This window comes from Catharus ustulatus, chromosome W (genome assembly GCF_009819885.2).
Source record: "Catharus ustulatus isolate bCatUst1 chromosome W, bCatUst1.pri.v2, whole genome shotgun sequence".
Taxonomy (NCBI): domain Eukaryota; kingdom Metazoa; phylum Chordata; class Aves; order Passeriformes; family Turdidae; genus Catharus; species Catharus ustulatus.
In genome coordinates, this window is record NC_046261.2 from 563,905 (window position 1) to 583,810 (window position 19,906).

The following is a 19,906-nucleotide window of genomic DNA, read 5'->3' on the forward strand; positions in this document are numbered from 1 at the left end:
CCCCAATGATGCTGGTTTGGGTGTTGCTTAAGATGGAGTTCATTTCCCCATAGCAGCTCTCACAGTGCCTTGTATCATGTGAAAAAGAGAGGCTTCCTTGACCCTTGGTGTGGGGAAATTTACTCAGTCTTTAGTGTTTAATTTGTCTATGTTTCAGGAAAGTCGAGACCGTTTTGGCCGACCAGTCTGTCAACATCCAGCATCCCGTTGGGGGGATCCTTCACTGAGCAGCCCTACTCGATCAGAAGGTGGTTGGACTGACTTAGGGAAACATGCCAGCACTATAAGGGAGACCCCTCAGCAGGTCTTTCCCTTTAGCCATTGTGTTACCTGCTACTGGCGACTGGTAGCATCTGCCAAGGATTCACGCTAACAGTTTATGGAATAACACTCTTTATTAATATAAATTGTGACTGGTTAGGGTTCGAAGATTGTCCGTGACAGTGTCTGACTGCAAAAATATATTTGATGGAACATACAGACAAGCTCTAATCCCCAAGAAAATGTTCAGCATGCGTTGAGTATGATTCTTATCCAGTAGGCATCTCTGAGGGGGAAGAAGACAGGTTCATCCCATCAACTCATCCTAGCAACTACGATGGAGTCTTCCATAACTTTTCCCCATCCTCGACTTATTTTTATACTATTTCTGTGTGCTTACGTGGAGCTTGAGTGACTCTAGTCATACATACCATCGTTCCTGATTGGTGTAAAATTGTCTTGCTTTGCTTTTGAAGATACAGTCAAAAAGAATATAGAGCGCATGCCCAGTGAGAGGTGGTCGCACTTTGGAGGTGGGTAACTTTGGGATGGAGGTGTGCGTTAATATTATTATTAGGCTTTAATGAAGCTAGTACATCTAAAGAGAGTGATTTCAGCACAGTTGCTGGCCTCAGCAGTAAGACATACATCTTCCCCTACCTCCCTCCCCTGGTTGCCAGGTGGTGTGTGGTTTATCAGCTGCAAAGTACCATTGAGTTCCCTTCCCTGCAAGGATTTCTGCAGAGCGTGGCCTTCGCTCCACTCCACCTTCCATTCCCATCCCTCCCAGAAGGTGTGTGTGTTTGGGGAATCATCACGGAATAGGTTTGAAGTCATGCCAACTGCATTCCATCCAGGGAGCAGCAACTGTGATTTGCCCTGATAATTCCTGTACTGTTATAACTCCTGTAAGGATGTTAATATAATTCCTAAGTTTTCCTCTAATTGAATCCCCAGTTACCAGTCCACAGGGTCCCCATTCATTTTCCCACACCGTACTTTGCATTGGTAGCTAGAAAGGTGTTGATAACACACCGGTGTTTTGACTACTACTGAGCAATGTTGGCACAGCATCAGTGCTGTCTCTCCAACATTCTGCCCCAGCATCAGTCGTCTGGGCAACATCCTGGGAGGAGACACCACTGGACCAGGTGACCCAAACTGGCCAGTGGGCTATTCTGTACCATATGACTTCAGCTCAGAAATAAAAACTAAGTTAAGGAGGGGGAAGGGGGCACATTCGTTATTTACAACGTTTGCCTTTAGGAGCGACCCCTACGCGTGCTGAAGCCCTGCTTCTTGGAAAGTGGTCGGACAGTGGTTGCTGATGGCAACCAGGGGATATATAATTGTTTGTTTTTCCTGTTTGCTTTTTTGTGCAAAAACTTTCTCTTTTCCTTTAGCAAACTGCCTTGTCTCACCCTGTGAGTTGTTTTCCATCTTATTTTCTCTCTATGCCAAGCTGAGAAGGGGGAGTGATAGAGCAGCTCTGTGGGCACCTGGAATCCAGCCACGGTCAACCCACCATAGATGCTTTTGATGCCGTCCAACTGGTGTAGGATAAGGGCACTGATAATGGGAGTAAATAATTGGCTGCGGAGCTGGTGCTTGCAACAGCGTTCTGGGTTCTATGAGCATGGGACCCTGTTTTTGGATCAGCGTCTACTTGGGAGAACGGAACTCCTCCTCACTAAGTGGGTGTCTTGGTTTAGTTTAGGTTTGCCAATTTTAATATATTCAATTTCTGTTGTGAGATAGGATTAGGAGCCAAAACAAGGCAGACCTAAAACTTAAAAGGGTAAAAAGAAGAACTTTCTGAACAACACAGAGAAAATAGGAAATTCAGAATAAGATTTTCAGACCCCTCCCTCCTCCCCCCTCCCCACATTTCTTAAAAACAGCATACTTCAGTCAGTCCTTCACTTAAATAATCGTTTCAATTCACTTCAGGGAGAGGAGTTTCTTCTTGTTTGGCTATAGGGATTTTTTCCAAGAGAAAAATTAATTTCTCTTGTGTCTTCACTTTCATGATTCGCATCGCCCGGGAAATGTCTGCAAATTGTGAAACTCCTCCCATCTTCACAGCCTTCCCAGAGTTGTGTTTGTAGACCATGTCAAACTCATGGGGTATTGCTTTTAAGGGTAAGCTACTCAAAAGCAAAAGTTCTCTTCATCTCTTTGATGCGCGGAAACACTCTATAACTCACAGAAATAAGTTATAAGAGTAGGTATGTATTTATTCAGCGCTGGGTGCATGGGGGATCGCTCCTCCAAAAGCATGCACACCTTTGGCGACCTGCGCCTCGCCTTTTATTCTCTACAAACTAGGAATATACAATTCGCCTAATACATATTTATTGCCTATCCCCGCTTCATATGGAAATGAGTTTCACGCCTCTTTGCGACTGCGCATTGTTCCTTTTGGGTCGCTCTGGTGGTCTTCGAGGGTCTTAGATGAAGTAAGGAGTCTTCCTCCCAGTTTGAACTTTTCACCTTGTATTCCTGCGCATGCTCTCTTCTTAGTCTTTTGGCCAGTTTCCGGACGTCAGTATTAGTTTTCTCTTCCCAGGGACCCCCTCATCCTTTGGGTTTTTGTTCTTCTATTTTAATCTGCCAACTTCATCTTGCAGCTTGGCTGCTCTTCCTGTTTTGCAAGCACCATAAATTATAGCTGACACTATAGTTTCGCCAGTCCCCTTTTCAATCAAAATCTTTCTAAATATTTATTTCTTAAATCTGAATTTCTCTATTTCATCTTTTTCCTCAAATTTCTCTGTTCATACCTCATTCTTCAGAACAGATGTTCCCCTTTTCCCTCGGGGCAAAGGATCTTGTTCTCAAACACTTCAACCCCCCCATGTTTTCTCCACTATTTATAGGAATCTTCAGTGCAGTACAGTCCACCCCATAGTTTACAAAAAGATTTTTCAGCGAACTGTCACGGCGTCTCCTCGATCTCCTCCCATCTGGAAACTTGACTCCTACTTCACTGACTTTGGTGTATACTTTCTGCTTTATTTCCTCTCATTCAAGGGAGGATAGGAGGTCTGCAAGTCTTATCCGAGCATTGGAAGGGTTAAAATTTCACACAGAAGGTGAAGGGGGCTGGACCAGGCCATGCTGGAGCCGTACCAGCATCTCAAGCCACGCTGGGGGGGACTCCGCCTCCCCAAGGCTGCTCGGCTGCTCGGAGCCGGCGGCAAGGCACGGTCCTGTTTAGCTGTGGCCACGCCGGGGATGGCAGGGCTAGGATCTTAGCAAAGGGCTTCTCTGCCTCTCTTCCCCCCGACCATCAGGGCCCCTGGTCGAGAACTGGCCTGGCGACTTTCCCAAGCCCACCCCTGCCCGCCCAGGTCGTACAGGCAGAGAGGCCCGGGCTGCGCCGCTATTAGCTGGTGAAAAGACCAGAAAAGAGAGTTTCTTTCCGGAGTTTGCTTGTTTCAAATTAGTTTACCACACTGTCAAGAACCAAAACAGCCTCCAATTAGTCCCATCAACTCACAGAGGAAGTTCTCATAGAGAAAAACCTCTGTGTGTATGTGTTTGCCCTCCTGCTAGGTGACTTCAATGCACAACCAGAAAAGCGGGGCAAAGATATTTTTGCCAGTAGGATAGCTGACCTCATTAGGAGGACTTTAAACTAAAAGTGAGGGTGCGAGGAGAGAGAGGGAGAGAATAGTCAGCAGCCCTGCGCGGGAGTGATGGACAGGGTCAATGAGCAAAGGGCAGGGCAAGAGCTCCAGTACCTGGAAGTCCCCCTTAGAACCCAAAGGCAACGGTGGATGTCAGAGCTGCAAGTGTGCCTAACCGAAGCATCTCCTTGGGCAAGTAAGTTTTAAAAGAGGAGTTTGACAGGAAGCATGGAATCTGGCTACACAGGCAGGATTTCCATGCCTATCTACTATAGGCCACCTGATTAAGAGGATGAGTTCACTGTAAGAAATCAGGCAAGTTAGGCAAGAGATGAGCGTGGCTGAGTAACAGCCTTCTCTTCTGGTTGAGCTGAAGCCCAAAGTGGAAATGCATAGGTAGTGGAAGCAGGGACGTGCATTCTGGAGAGAATCTAAAGATGCCACCCAGGTCTGTAGGGATGGGTTCAGAAAAGCTGAGGCAAAGCTGGAGCTGAATATGGCAGTGGATGTACAGAATCATAAGATGGGCTTCCATGGGTGCGTTGGTCAGAAAATAAGACTAAAGAAAGCGGATGCAACCCTCATGCTCTGCCCTCCCACCCCCCCAGCCGCCCTTGCTGCCAAATGAACCAGGAGGTCTAGTGGCCAGCAACATGGAGAAGGCTGTGGTACTCAGCGATTTATTTTCCTTTGTTTTCACTGGCAGTAGTCCCACACCTCTCAAAACCCTGAACCTCAGTGCAGGGACTTGGGGAACAAAGTCCCTTCCATCATAGGAAACGATCTCTTTTGAGACCACCCGAGGAACCTGTGGATACATAAGTCCTGGACCTGGGGAGGCACAACCCCATTCACCAGTCAGTACATGCTGGAGACCGATCGGCTGGAAAACAGCTTTGCAAAACAGAGCAATGTGCCCTTGCCGCAAAGGCGGCCAAGGATATCCTCAGCCCGATATAGAGGAAAGCAGGGTTTATATATGTTACAAGACAATCGTGTGCACCATTCAAGGTGCTCACTGTCCCCGGAGGTGCAGGGCACCAACGACCACTGTTGGACAGCTTTGAAGGCACTGCCTGTTTTTCTAAAAGCCTCCTACCCAACTTAGCCCAAATCCTACTGTGTTTAGCCCCTTAAGCCAGGAGTGCCAAAGGTACGCTTTGTATTTTATTTGTTTCCAGGACACGTGCAGCTTAGAACTATCTGCTATGGAAGTGGGGCATTCAGCAAACAGTGTACAGCCGCCCTCAGGGTCGCAGCACTACACGGGGCAGATTCCTCCGCGCCCCGCGGGCACCAGATTGACAAAGATGGACCCGCCAAGGGGGCGGAGGAAAGCGAAAACGACAGACTAGACTGCAAATCGAGACACGGGCTACGATCCGTCGGCCCAATGGGCGCCAGGAAGGGCCCGGCATAGCGGAGGGAGTGTCGGAGCGGGCAGGGGCGTTGTCCTTGGCTGACGAGAGTATCGGGGTGCTGGCCTCTCGCCCTGGTGGCGCCACTACTGTCTTCGGAAAGAGTATCGGCGAGGCGTTTCTGTAGTATCGTCAGTGACGACGATTAGGAGGTAGCCGCAACTTTGCTCTGTGTGCGGTTCCTATTCCCCCCTCCCCCCAGTTTTCCCTTCCCTTCCCCCTCGCCTCCCCTATTCCCCTCATACCGCCCTTGGGGGCTTCTGAGCCGAGAAGACCCCCTGCTCGGTACCCGGGCATGTAGCAGGGCGTTCGGTGGCGCTTCTGCTGCGGGTGGGTGCAGGGACGGGTGAAATAGAGAAATTTAGATTTAAAAATTAAATATTTAGAAAGATTTTGATTGAAAAGGGGACTGGCGAAACTATAGTGTCAGCTATAATTTACAGTGCTTGCAAAACAAGAAGAGCAACCAAGCTGCAGGATGAAGTTGGCAGATTAAAATAGAAGAACAAAAACCCACAGGATGAGGGGGTCCCTAGGAAGAAAAAAAAACTGATGCTAAAGTCCGGAAATTGACCAAAGGACTAAGAAGAGAACATGCGCAGGAATACAAAGTGAAAAGTTCAAACTGGAAGGAAGACTTCTTACTTCATCTAAGACCCCCGAAGACCACCAGAGCGACCCAAAAAAAGAACAATGCGCAGTCGAAAAGAGGCGTGAAACTAATTTCCATATGAAGCGGGAATAGGCAATGAATATGTATTAGGCGAATTGTATATTCCTAGTTTGTAGAGAATAAAAGGCGAAGCGTAAGTCGCCAAAGGTGTGCATGCTTTTAGAAGAGCGATCCCCCATGCACCCAACACTAAATAAATACATACCTACTCTTATAACTTATTTCTGTGAATTATAGAGTGCTGTTCTGCACATCATTTTGGCGAGCCAGGTAGGAGGATCTCTGTCCGGCTGCAGGAGCGGCGAGGAACGGATTCCCTGGCGCGCCCCGGGACTTTCCTGGAGGGACCCTGAACCTTGGCTCGCTCACTGTGGGGACAGACAACGACCGCTGGCATTGCGGATAAAACGGTATGTATTAAATATCTAGAACAGGGCTGCTGGTAAGTCGTGCAGAGACGTCTGACGCACAGCACAGTCCCTTGGGCTTGCAAGCAGCCGGCTGAGGAGGGGCCGGAGACAGAGGGAGAGGGATCGATCCCGGCCGATAGCGCGGCTGATGGAGGAGTCTCACTGAGCTGATAGAGCAGCCCGCTAGCGACTCTGGGGGTTGGGTCGAGTGAACCCTTGGTTTTTGCTGCTATATTGTGTGACTGTAAGTCCGGACATGTTCGAGTTGTGGAGTGTGTCAGTGAGTGAATGAACAATTGAAAACATACCTCTGGTATGGCGTTGAGTGCGGAGCTCTATCCGCGGTTCCGACCTCGGGCGACTGAGGCAGCCGGAGAAAAGCGAAGCGACTGGGGTCAGCGTGGAGTGAGTGCAAGTGTGGAATTTAAAATCCTGAAGCTAGCGTGGGAAGTTACATTGGGTGCCTGTGATTTAAGGGTCTGTGTGTGTAGTAAGACAACTGGGAAAAAATAGTAAAACTGTATGAAGAAAAGTTTGGGTGAAAACAAGACAAGACAAAAGGGAGGAGATAATGGGAACTGGACAAAGTAGAGAAATCCCTAGGGCTAGTCCATTAGGCTGTATTATTGCACATTAGAAAGACCTTTCTGGACAAGGAGGCACAGAAAGCAAAGAGACCTTATTTAAATTCTGTAAAAACTGGTGGCCGTTATACAAACTGGATGAGAGAGCGAAGTGGCCACCCGTGTGGAACTTTGGACTATGACACACTATTACAGCTCATGCTGTTTCTCAAGAGAGAAGGGAAGTGGACAGAGGTAGCTTATGCAGATATGTTTTTCTCTCTTAGAAATCACCCCGAATGGCAGAGGGATTGTGGGCTCAGGGCTCCATCTGACCCTCTGGTATTGGCCTTAGAAAGGAGAATAAACCAAGAGAGGAAAACTTAAGCGGTGTTGTTCAGCGTGTAGCATAGGACAAGGTACACAAAATCTGAAAAGGTTTACCAGACTGTGGCCCAGGAACAAGATCTGGCAGATGATTTGCTCAGGTCTCCCCACATAAGACAGGGAGGGGATGAGGATGAGGATGCAGACTCAGAAGCACCAACAGCCCCAGTCCATTCGTCCCCGCCAATCGCACACCGGACTACACAACAGAACCCATAATACAGGCACCTCTGCGAGAGGCAGTGGGACCAGAGGGAGAAAGGATATTGGTTAAATCTCCCTTCTCCTCAATTGACTTGGAGGCATAGGAAAAGGTTGCTAAAAATTACCGAAGTGATCCAGTTAACACTGCTAACCGTCTGCGATATATAATAAAACAACATAATCCAGATTAGAACGATATACAGTTATTATTAGATGCACTGACTGAGACAAAAAGACAATTAATTATAAAAACGGCAAGGGATTTGGCAGAAGATTTTTATAGAATCCAACAATTAAATGTTAAAGAATATTTCCCACTCCAAAATCCACAGTGAGACCCAAACAGATCAGCAGAATGAAAAAGTTGGAAAGCTATCGGGAGTGGATTGCAAAGGGGATGGAAAAGGCCATTCCCAAACTATAAATTGGTCAGCATTGTATGAAATTAAGCAAAGGCCCTCTGAGTCACCAACCAAATTCCTCGATCGATTAAGGGATGCAATGCGCCGCCATACACCACTGGATCCTGGGTCTGACATAGGGATACAGCAGCTAGTCAGTTTATTCCTGGGGCAATCTACGGGTGACATAAGGCGTAAACTTCAAAAGATATGGGGGGCAGAAGGGAAGAATTTAGAGACACTGGTGGATGAGGCATGGAGAGTTTTTAGTAACAGAGAAGAAGGAAAGAGGGGGCTGGTAGCTGTTGTAAGTGAGAGGGAGAGAGGAAGACGTGGATGGGGACCACCTAGACAAGGCCCATCCTGGCTGGGCATGAGACCAGTGTGCGATCTGTAAGAATATGGCCACTGGAAAGATAAGTGCCCAGAACGAAGACGTGGTGGCCCTCAGGAAAAGGGAAAAATAATTGCACATGTGAATGAAGACTGAGGAGGACCGGTAGATCGCACCCCAGGAGATCCACTGGTTATAAAATTGAGACTGGGGGAAAAAGGGAAAGAGGTAGAATTTCTGGTTGACACAGGGGCAACATATTCAGCTTTAAATAAACTTTGACGCCTGTGGGAGAGGATTATGCTACGGTAATAGGAGCAACTGGCCAACCTGAAAAAGCATATTTTGTAAACCATTAAAATATAGGCTTGGAAAGCAATGGGGTATTCATAAATTTCTATACCTCCCAGATCCCCAAAACATCTTTTGGGGAGAGACCTGTTAGAACAATTACAAGTAACTATTAAATTTAAAAATGGGGAGGTTATTCTGGAGGTAAATGATGAACAGTACATAGAGGCATTAAGTTTAATGTTAACAGCCGTTCAAATAGGAGAAGAAATTAGTGAAGAAATAATGAATCAAGTGTTCCCTGGAGTGTGGGCTTCTAATGTGCCAGGGAGGGCGAAAAATGCACCTCCTATAGTAATTAAATTAAAGAAAACAACCAGTTAGAATTAAACAGTACCCTTGAAAAGAGAAGACAGGGAAAGAATTAGCCGATAGTTGAAAACTTTTTACAATTAGAGTTGTTAAAAGAATGTCAATCTGAGTTTAATACTCCCATCTTACCGGTCCAAAAACCTGATGGGTCAGATCGAATAGTACAGGATCTAAGGGCTGTTAACAAAATCACTGAAGATCTGTATCCTGTGGTAGCAAATCCATACACTTTGCTAACGTGCCTAACACCAGAGCTAACTTAGTTTACAGTTCTAGACTTGAAAGATGCCTTCTTTTGCCTCCCTCTCCATGAAGACAGCCAGAACATTTTTGCATTTGAATGGGAAAACCCTAAAAGCAGGCGCAAATCCCAGCTCACATGGACGGTGTTGCCTCAGGGATTTAAAAACTCTCCTACCCTGTTTGGAGAACAACTTGCCAATGATCTGGAATCCTGGGAAGCTCCCCCAGAAGAAGGAAAGCTATTGCAGTATGTGAATGATATCCTCACAGCCACCCAGACAAAAAAGGCATGTGCAGCCTGGACGGTAAGCCTCCTAAACCTTTCTAGGACTTCAAGGATACAGAATATCAAAGAAAAAGGCCCAGGTAGTGAAGCAAAAAGTAATCTATCTGGGTTATAAAATTAGTGCGGGACAACGGACTCTAAGGCAAGACCGCAAAGAAGCGATCTGCCAAGTCCCGAAACCTCAAACAGTAAAGGAAACTCCGAACATTCTTAGGTATGACAGGATTGTGTAAACTGTGGATACACAGCTATGGGTTACTTGTAAAACCTCTGTATGCACTCATTACGAACGAGAACAGAGAACTCCAGTGGACAAAAGAAGCCACGCGGGCCTTTCACCAGCTGAAAAGGCTCTAATGTCAGCTCCGGCTCTCAGACTCCCAGATGTGAGTAAACCATTCTTTCTGTTTTCCCATGAGAAACAGGGAATTGCCCTGAGGATACTGGCCCAGGATCTAGGTCCATACCGGAGAGCGGTTACTTACTTCTCCAAGCAACTGGATGCAACAGCCAAGGGATGGCCCGAGATGCCTCAGAGCCTTTGCAGCAGTGGTACTGAATATTCAAGAGGCACGCAAATTCACCTTGGGCCAGAAAATTACTGTGTTAGTGTCTCACACAGTTGTCTGCAGTCCTGGAAGTGAAGGGCGGGCACTGGCTTTCCCCACAAAAGTTCCTGAAATACCAAGCCATCATGGTAGAACAGATAATGTAGAGATAATTGTGACTAATATTATCAACCCAGCTTCTTTTCTTAGTGGAAATCAAGGAGATCCAGTACACCACGACTGCCTGGAGACCATCAAAGCCACCTATTCTAGCCGCCCGGATCTGAAGGACACCGCTTTAGATGGACACAGAAACCTGGTTCACTGATGGGAGCAACTACGTCGTCAGTGAAGAGAGACATGCTGGGTATGCAGTTATCACCTGCAAGAAGTAATAGAGTCTGGACCCTTGCCAACAGGTACCTCTGCACAAAAGGCTGAAATAATTGCTTTAACCCGCGCCCTAGAGATCGCAAAGGGAAAGAAAATAAATATTTTATACAGACTCAAGATATGCATTTGGAGTTGTACATGCACATGGAGCCATCTAGAAAGAGAGGAGACTGTTAAACTCACAAGGGAAAAATATCAAACATGCACAGGAAATACTGCGACTACTGGAAACAGTTCAGCTACCTAAGCAGGTAGCAATTATGCACATTAAGGCACACCAAAAGTGAGCTCAGAATTGGAAGAAGGAAACGAGCTAGCGGACAGAGAGGCAAAAGAAGCAGCAAGAGGTGAAGTGACAATGAAGGAGCTTTAATTCCAGATGGACAAGTCTCCCTGGAAGGTAAGCCAGTATATACCAAAAGGATAGAGAACTAATTAAGGATCAAAGAAGAACCTATAACCAAGAGAGAAGGGCTGTTACTGCAAAAGGGACAATAGTCATCCCTTCTCACCTGTTATGGTCATTAGTAAGGGAAGAGCAGCAGAAAACACACTGGGGAGTAGATGCCCTGTATAATTATCTAATTGAAAAGATTGCTGCCAGAGGTTTATACTCTACTGTAGTTCAAGTAACCCAGCAGTGCGACATTTGCCTCCAAACCAAACCCAAGAATACCCCCAAACCAAACTTAGTCAACTGAAAAAGGCCATGGGCCTGGACAACAGTGGCAAATTGACTTTTCAGAACTCCCAAGAAAAGGGGGGTATCGATATTTGCTAGTGTTAACAGATACCTTTTCAGGGTGGCCAGAGGCTTTCCCCACCAGAACTGCCAAAGCCCAGGAAATAACCAAAGTATTGTTACAAGAAATAATCCCACGCTTCGGAGTTCCAGCCACAATATCTTCAGATAGAGGGCCACACTTTATTTCAAAAATAGTACAACAAATCAGTCGTCACTTGGGCATAGACTGGGAGCTCCATACTCCATATCATCCCCAGTCAAGTGGCCAAGTTGAAAAAATGAATCATTTAATTAAGCAACAAATTGTGAGATTAGGACAAGAAACTAATTTACCTTGGCCTCAGTCTCTCCCACTGGCATTGCTGCAAATCCGAACCAAGCCTAGAGCCAAAGAAAACTAAGTCCCTTTGAAATGCTTTATGGGAGACCATATGGAGTGCAAAAGGGATTGTCTACCCAAGTGGGGGAAGAAAGGTTGACTGATTATATGATAGCCCTAAGTAAGCAACTCAGAAAAATTGAGAAACATGTAGCTAGAACTCGGAGCAGAGGGTTTGGATAGACCAGTGCATGACATACAACCTGGAGATTATGTGTACGTTAAGTCTCTTACAGAGAAAACTTTGGAGCCACAGTGGGAAGGACCATTCCAGGTGCTCCTCACCACCTTCACTGCAGTAAGATCAAAGAACAGAGTGCCTGGATCACCACTCTCGAGTGAAAAAGGCTCCAGAAGCCCCTTGGAAAGTAACATCGAGTGACAATGAACTAAAATTAAAACTTACTTGAGCAAATGAATACATTGCAATCAGGAGTATTCAGTAATTTAGATTGCAGATATTTTATCAATAGAATTGTTTTTATTTGTTTTGCTTGTAATCATAAGTGTGATCCAAGAATTGGAAAGTGCCTCTAGTCAGAATAAAGCTGAGTGGCCTTGGTCTCAAGCTTTCATTCAGTACACTAGATCCATGAGAAAGCATTCTGATATAAAAGATTTAAACCTATCAACTGTGGTTGTGCATAGAAACCAGATATATGAAAGGCATGAATGGCAAAATCAAGAGCTGTGGTCCCTTCAAGGAACTATAGGAGAAGTAATCGAAGTAGGATGTCGGATGGTTAATGAGACTAAACATAAGAAAGCAAAACAAATTACTGTTTCAACTTCTCCTACAAACAGCGACCCGGAAGTCTGTAGTCGTCCAAGTAAATTAAATTGTTGGTGTAATTTTACATTAGTACAAACTGTGTATGTAGTTTGCCTTTGGTATCACGATTCTATTGGACTTACATTCAAATTTAAAATAAATGTTACAACTGTTGCAATAACTGAATCAGCTGTGACCCAAACCCAAACCACTCTACCTAAAATTAAACCCAAAATTTATGAAGTTGGCCCCTATGTAATAAGGAATACGGGCCAACAACAACTGCTATTTAACCCAGAGTGGTCTCTCAAACGTGTTGAATTGCTAATGCAAACTAACATCTCTGAAATTCAGCCAACCTGCTCCTCTTTCCTAAAAACATCCTTTGAAGACTGGGCAACATAGTTACAAAAGCGAGTACACTTTAAGGGCAGAATGCAAAGAGATTTAACTGGAATATTAAGAACAGGATTAGGAGTTTTAAACGGAATAGATTCAGAAATATTAATGAATAAGTTAACCAGTGCAACAAGTGATCTGAGAAAGCTAGATCAGCCCCTACGATCCTCTTTATTAGCACTAGGAACTAGCCAGTGGCAGATCTCTAAAGTATTGCCAAGGTGAGAAAAAGTTACGGACCAAGACCATGAATTAATAATAAAGGCACTTAATATGGCCCAGGACAATGTGTCATTGGCTCTCAGTTGCATACAGGCACAATTATGGATGCAATCAACAGTTGCTTTAGTAATAAGGGAAGGAAGTGAAAGTGCTTTTCCAATTGAAATTTGAAAAATTGTCTAGAACAATGCAATTTAGAAAGAAAACTTCAATCCTGGTGAACTCTTGTAAATTTTACCTATAACCCTATCACTGAAATAGCTACTGCTTTTGTGCTTACTATACGTAATGCCATGATTTACACTATCCACCCTATTATTGCATTAGGATTAAATCATAAGAGGGCAGTGCTCTATCCTTCGGAGCACAGAGCATGGGCCCGAATTATGAATGAGAAATGGCCAAACTGTAAATTTAGAATCTTGTGCTACAAAGGAACAACTAGAGTTTATATGTGAGAGTAACACAATTGATGCACAAAATATATGTCTGGATACTGAGCAAAGTATTTGCCACTTTGAGATTCATCCAGATACTAGTCAGGAAACTGTGCTTGTATATATTGGCTTAGGCTGTGTATGTTTAAGAACTGCTTGTGCTTCTGTAGAAATAAATGATAATGTAATCTTATCCACTAAGAACCATTCTAACCTTTGTATTTGTAGTTTTGTTAAGATAGTTGGATGTGACTTTTCATATGTGGCACCAGTTACATCCCACCAGTTGATAAAATCTAATTACACAATATATCATAGATTATCACCTACACCCATTAGAATGAATCTTACATTAGTAAGGCAGCTAATGAAACACCAAGACCTGACAGAAATTCTGAAAGAGATTCAAGAAAATGGACAAAAGACTCTGGTTACTGTCTACCATGATATAAAAGAAATAAGCAAAGTGTTACAAAGAGTAAAACAAGATGCAACTCATCACTAGTGGGATGCACTCTTTGGATAGTCACCAACTGCAACTGAGGTTCTGAACACGCTTTGCCACCCTATCATTGTCATGCTGATATTAGTAAGTGTAAGTCTGGTGCTGTCTATTAGAATACTTGTTTGGAACTAGAAGATGTTAAAGCGGATAGTGGCACTAACCTCCCTAGTGACAGTATATGGTAATGTAATGAGGGATACATACCGAGAGAAGCAAGCCGTGAAGTTAGACTGGAAAAGAGACAAGTATCGATATTAAGTAAAGAATTTACTAATTTTCCAGAAAAGGGGGGACTGAAATAGAGAAATTCAGATTTAAAAATTAAATATTTAGAAAGATTTTGATTGAAAAGGGGACTGACGAAACTATAGTGTCAGCTATAATTTACAGTGCTTGCAAAACAAGAAGAGCAGCCAAGCTGCAGGATGAAGTTGGCAGATTAAAATAGAAGAACAAAAACCCCACAGGATGAGGGGGTCCCTAGGAAGAAAAAAAAACTGATGCTAAAGTCCGGAAATTGACCAAAGGACTAAGAAGAGAACATGCGCAGGAATACAAAGTGAAAAGTTCAAACTGGAACGAAGACTCCTTACTTCATCTAAGACCCCCGAAGACCACCAGAGCGACCCAAAAAAAGAACAATGCGCAGTCGAAAAGAGGCGTGAAACTAATTTCCATATGAAGCGGGAATAGGCAATGAATATGTATTAGGCGAATTGTATATTCCTAGTTTGTAAAAAATAAAAGGCGAAGCGCAAGTCGCCAAAGGTGTGCATGCTTTTAGAAGAGCAATCCCCCATGCACCCAACGCTAAATAAATACATACCTACTCTTATAACTTATTTCTGTAAATTATAGAGTGCTTTCCGCGCATCACGGGGACGCACGGGGCCTCTTGGCTTATGGCGCTTTCTGCTGCACCATCCCCTAGGCTTGTTTTGTGCCGCTCCCCCATCCCTCCGGCTGCTGCAGGCGTTTCTGGGTTACTGGTGCTGTCCGGACTTGCCTCGCATTCCACCCTACTCTGTCATGTGCGCGCATAGAGAATTACTTCGACCGGTAGCATGGTTTCAGTGTATTTCCTTGAAACATCGAAGTGGTTTCTCGGCTTCGCTGTGTTAGGCTTTGCTTCTGTACCCTCAAACTGGACTGTTAGGACAAGGAAATGCGTCTGGTTTAAAAAAAAAATAAAAACATTACACAGTGGTCATCCTACAACCGCAATAGCTTTCCAGAACTTTTTTCTGTGGGGAATTCAGACCGTAATAACAGTGTGCTTGCGAGGGTCACGAGTATTAGTACTGGAAACTGGAGTGTGTTATTTCAACCGGCGTGGGGGCAGGATGGCAGTGCAGCAGTTTTCTATGCGGTGTTAAGTTTAAGGTAATATCCCATATGCTTTAGTTATTAAAATGCTTAAAGTTAACGGTTAGGCATTCCTTCTGCTTTAGAAGGCACTTGCAGGCTTCCCGTGATTATAGTTTGTTCAATACTTGAGTTCCCTGTCCTGTGGGAAATGAATGGCTGCTGCTCTTCCACTTCACTAAACTCTTTGATGATTCAGTTAAGCCATTTGTCTCCAGTCTCTGCATGGACCACATCCAATAGAAAATCTGCTTAGGAAAGAATCAACCTGAACTAAAACTTACTGGAGGTTTTTAATTGCGAGTAGTGGCCTCTCTTCTTCCCCCATTGTCTTGCATGAGGAATCCCGCTTCTGGAGGGGGCTCTGTAAATAGATTGTATTTTGTGTATAGAAAGCATTATATTCATGCAAGAAAAACCAGTGTTCTGGATTTTGTTTGGGGTATGTGGTAATCTGCTTTTGTAGGAGTTCAGCTGGGCAGATGGGTTTACATAAGCTCTTACTTTTCTCTGAAGCCAGTTATGTTTTAACTGTTTACTCTTCCTGCAGTGCGGTGCGTTCCGTGATCTTTTGCCCCTAGACAGGACGCTTTTCCTAGTCATGCCTGAGGAGCCAATTATCGAGTTGTCTGAAGCAGGAGATTCTGGTGAATGTGTAAGTACTGTGGGAGTATTCTGTAAGCTAAACTGTACCTGTAGGTAGTTCCTCATTTACTAGACTCTTTCCCATCCCCCCTTTCCATCTTGGCAGGGCACATTAGGCTACTTTGGGTTTTCTGGCGCTATGATCTTTTGCCTCTAGCTTGTAATGGAGTTGAGCTTTTCGTGACTAAAAGCAGTGCTATAAAGCAGTGCTGGTCCCTGTGCATGTACTTCTGGTGCAAAATGCAGTGGTGTTTTGGAGCACAGTCTGGTGCGTCTTGTGGTTTAGAGTAAGAGTAGTAGTACTTCTAGCATGGAGAAGAGGGCTTGGGGTTTTTGGCAGGTAAGGGGCAAGGAAGGACAAAGGTGGTTGAGAGATGCTGGATGTTTTGCTTTTATCTACGAAAGTCAAGTTCAAGGCTTTGTAAACCTATGCAAAAGGCAGCCTAAAGTTTATTTTCCACCAGGATTGGTTATGTTGCCTAAAGACACAATGGGGACTTTAACCTGGAGACAAAGTCAGTTTCTGTGGCTGTTTTGTAGTCCTTTGCTGTCTAACTTGAGAAAAATTACCAAGCTCTTCTTTGCTCCTATAGCGTGCATGATTTGCCTTTGTAGCTTTGTTTGGAAAACTTCAGTTGCCAGCGGTTGGACGGACATTACTTTGACATGCAATGGTTGAATTGCTAGGAACTGGCTAGCTGCTTTCTCTGGGTGGTTCTCTACTCTCATTCCTTCCCTTCCTGCCCTCTCCCCTCTTTGTGTTGCTTTTTTCTTTTAATTTTACTTATTTATGGGTTTGTACTTCCTTCTCCAGCTTCTTGGGCATGTAATGATTGTTGGCGAGATGTGTGTTGCTCACCTGAGCCTGACCAATGGATTCCGGATGGTTGTGGATGAAGGGCCCGAGGGTGGGCAGTCTGTCTGTCGCATACATCTACCCGTTCTGGGTGGCCATCAGTTGGGCTGGCCGCCTGGCTAAGATTTTGGCACCGCAAGAGTTGCTGCACGTGTGCAAATCTCCACTGGATGGATTTCATTTGTTGCCCATCAATCTAGCAGCTTTTGATGAATAATTTTTTTTTCCACTGTTTCTGTAGAAGGTAATAAAAGCTTTGCGCAGCAGTTGCACAATAAAGATTTGTCATGGGGATATCATCTTGGTCTTGTGCGTCTTACTGAGGGGAAGTAGTTCTGCAAGTTCAAAGGGTGTCTCTCTGTACTGGAAGTATGTGGAATGTTTCAGCCAGATAACAGCATTTCAGAGACAGTAATTTGCATGTTCGTTTGAAGCGTGATTCTCAAAGCGCTTAGCAGTCTCCTGCATCTTATAGGAAGCAAGGTCTTAGCTCTTTGGCAGTGGTACGCCAACGTAGAGAAAGCCCATGGAGGCTGCTGCTAAAACTGAAGAAGTTACTCTGTGTGAGGCTACATGCATGCTTTCCAAGGGTGGTTTCACCATGGTGCACTGTTTTGGAAGCATCCACCTTTTGTTGGACCTGAGAGTCCTGGTTACAGGAGTAGAGTGTCACTTTAGCATTATGTGCAGGTAAGCAAACTGTGTGTTGTACCACATTCTGTGTACAGTAATTTCACGATTATAAGGCGCACTGGACTTTAAGGCGCACCCCCCCGCGAGACGGCATCTTTCGCGACCTTGGTCATATAAGGCGCACCAGGCTATAAGACGCACTATTTTTTTGCAGCGAGGAGCCGCGCGGCGCGCAATGAGGGAATGAATTGCTTTCAGGTACTCAATTTGCAAATATTTTTCAAAGATCACTGTAGCCTTTTAACGCAGCCACAGGTGCCCTCCCCGTGCAGTGGGCCTTGGCACTCCTGCCCGCCTCCAGCGCCGGCTGGCGCGGCTCACGGCTCCCATCGCGCAACCACGCTGCATACTGTCTTCCCCTCGGCCGGCGGCAGCGCCACTTCTCAGCGCTTTCCCGTGGCACTTTTTCGCGACTTTTCGGTGCTTTCCTGCGGCACTTTTTCACAGTTTTTTGGCGCTTTCCCACGGCGCTTTTTCGCCGCTTCTCAGCGTTTTCCCAACGCACTTTTTTGCCGGTCTTCGGCGCTTTCCCGTGGCACTTTTTCACCGCTTCTCGGCGCTTTTCTGTGGTGCTTCTTGACACTTTCCCACGGCCGCGCTGCTTCCCCCCGCTTCTCCCCGGCCAGCGACCGCGCCGGTTCACAGTTTCCCCCGCCCGGCAGCCGCGGCTCCCACGGTTCCCGACTTTCCCCCAGCACGACCGCAGCTCCCGCGGGGCCTGGCTCAGCTCGCAGATCGCACTTCCGGGTTCGCAAATTTCTGAACTTTGTACATCAGATAACGCGCACCGGACTATAAGGTGCACTTCCGGGTTCGGGGGAAAATTTTAGTCAAAAGAGTGCACCTTATAGTTGTGAAATTACTGTAATTCCTTTTGAACTGCTAATGATGGATCACTTGCAGTAGCTACCTACTGTACAGTGGAAATCTCAGCCTATAAACTGGGTGTTAAATGAGATAAGGCAGAAGAGGCAAACACCTGCAACGAAGGGTAGTGTTTCTTTTTCTTCACACAAATGACTCAGCCTTGATAACTCCCTACTTGGGAAGCACCAACACATTCCCACCTTGCCTGAGGGGTCATCTAGGCTAATGGGCTATAATGCAGTCAATGGTACGAGGATCATGGGCAGCTGCAGTGACTTTGACCATCAAAACCTCTCAAAATTTCCCCACACTCACATTATTACCTTCCTGCAATGTGAAACTCGCTGTCCTGGGGGAGGTCCTGAGTATTCCCCCCTGAACCTGAGCATATATATCATCGTAGGGTTTGGCGACTTTGTGCGCTACCACTCAACAGATTCGAAGGAGGACCAGAATTTCAGCAGCACTGTGACCACCACCTTACAGATAGCGTGCCAATTTATACTCTGCTTTGTGGCTTAAAACTAGTTTTCTTTGTGTCATTGTATTTTTTGTAATCTCTAGTAAATTGTAACTCCGACCTGCAATGTCTTTTGTGGTAGTTGACTGGGATTCATTTCTCCTGCCGGTTTACTTTTAAGCCAGCACATCTTTTAGCATCCAGTGTAAGGCCTGAGAGAGGTCGGAATTAAAGTTTTGTTCTAAAGCATTAGTGTATTGGGGTATAGAAACTTTCCTGACCATCATATTTCTGGGTGTATTCATGTGCATGTTGTATGCTGTACATATTTCTGCATAGGGGGAAGTATTTGCCCATTATGATGCTCTCTTTGCAATCAGGAGAGCAATCAAAACTGCTTTGCTGATTTTACTGCGTTTATGGAATGCTGACATCAGAGGCAATTGGTTTGCTTTGGAATGTGTATTCAGTCTTGTTTGCCTGTTCTAGTCTGGGCTGCTACCTCTGAGGCCTCATTAATAATCGCACCTGGCCCGATGCCTTGGAGTGGCTACCTGGAACAAAGGCTAGACAAGGTTAAGAGAATAAAAGTACAGTAATTTCACGATTATAAGCCACACCATTTTGACTAAAATTTTGGTTCGACCCTGGAAGTGCAGCTTATAATCAGTTGCGGCTTATATATGGAAAAAGAATGAAAAGTTGCTGTTTTAGTTTGGAGAACAGGTGTCTTCTGAGAAAGGCAGGAGCTTCTCTTTGAAATGGAGAATGTAAAACCCCTCCCTCCAAATTATTATAATTTTGAAATCAAGGGGCTTTCAGGCAAAAACACGGAAATTTAGAATAACAGTTCTTTACTAGGGAAATTAAAATAGAAATACAGTACTACAAAGAAACAAACTCCAAACCCTGGCAAAGTCAGAGTACAACCTGACACCCCGTCAGGCAGGGTGTTGGTAGCAGTCCGATTAAATGTTGGCTGCAGTCTTCTTGCAGTGACAGGTGTGGTTCATTTGAAGCAGTGGTCCTGTAGAAGGTGCAGTTTCCCTCCGGAGGTCCAGTGGTGATGTGGAGAAATCCAGTTTTCCTCTGGAGTTCAATGGAGAAAGGGGCTACCTTAGTGTCCCAAAACCTCTGTTTTTATC

The 19,906-nt window shown here is 45.2% G+C and overlaps 2 protein-coding genes across 2 annotated transcripts in view; both read left to right on the forward strand.

Moving 5' to 3' along the window:
- LOC117005014 (histidine triad nucleotide-binding protein 1-like) overlaps nucleotides 1-17,040 on the forward strand; it is a 48,309-nt gene extending 31,269 nt beyond the window's left edge. Inside the window, exons 4-5 of the mRNA XM_033076230.2 lie at nucleotides 15,791-15,895; nucleotides 16,700-17,040. Coding sequence (XP_032932121.1) covers nucleotides 15,791-15,895; nucleotides 16,700-16,864 — 270 coding nt within the window. The 3' untranslated portion in view covers nucleotides 16,865-17,040. The remainder of the gene's footprint in view (nucleotides 1-15,790; nucleotides 15,896-16,699) is intronic.
- Nucleotides 1-19,906, forward strand: part of LOC117005032 — a 182,790-nt gene that overhangs the window by 13,888 nt on the left and 148,996 nt on the right. The gene's annotated exons all lie outside the window — the stretch shown is intronic.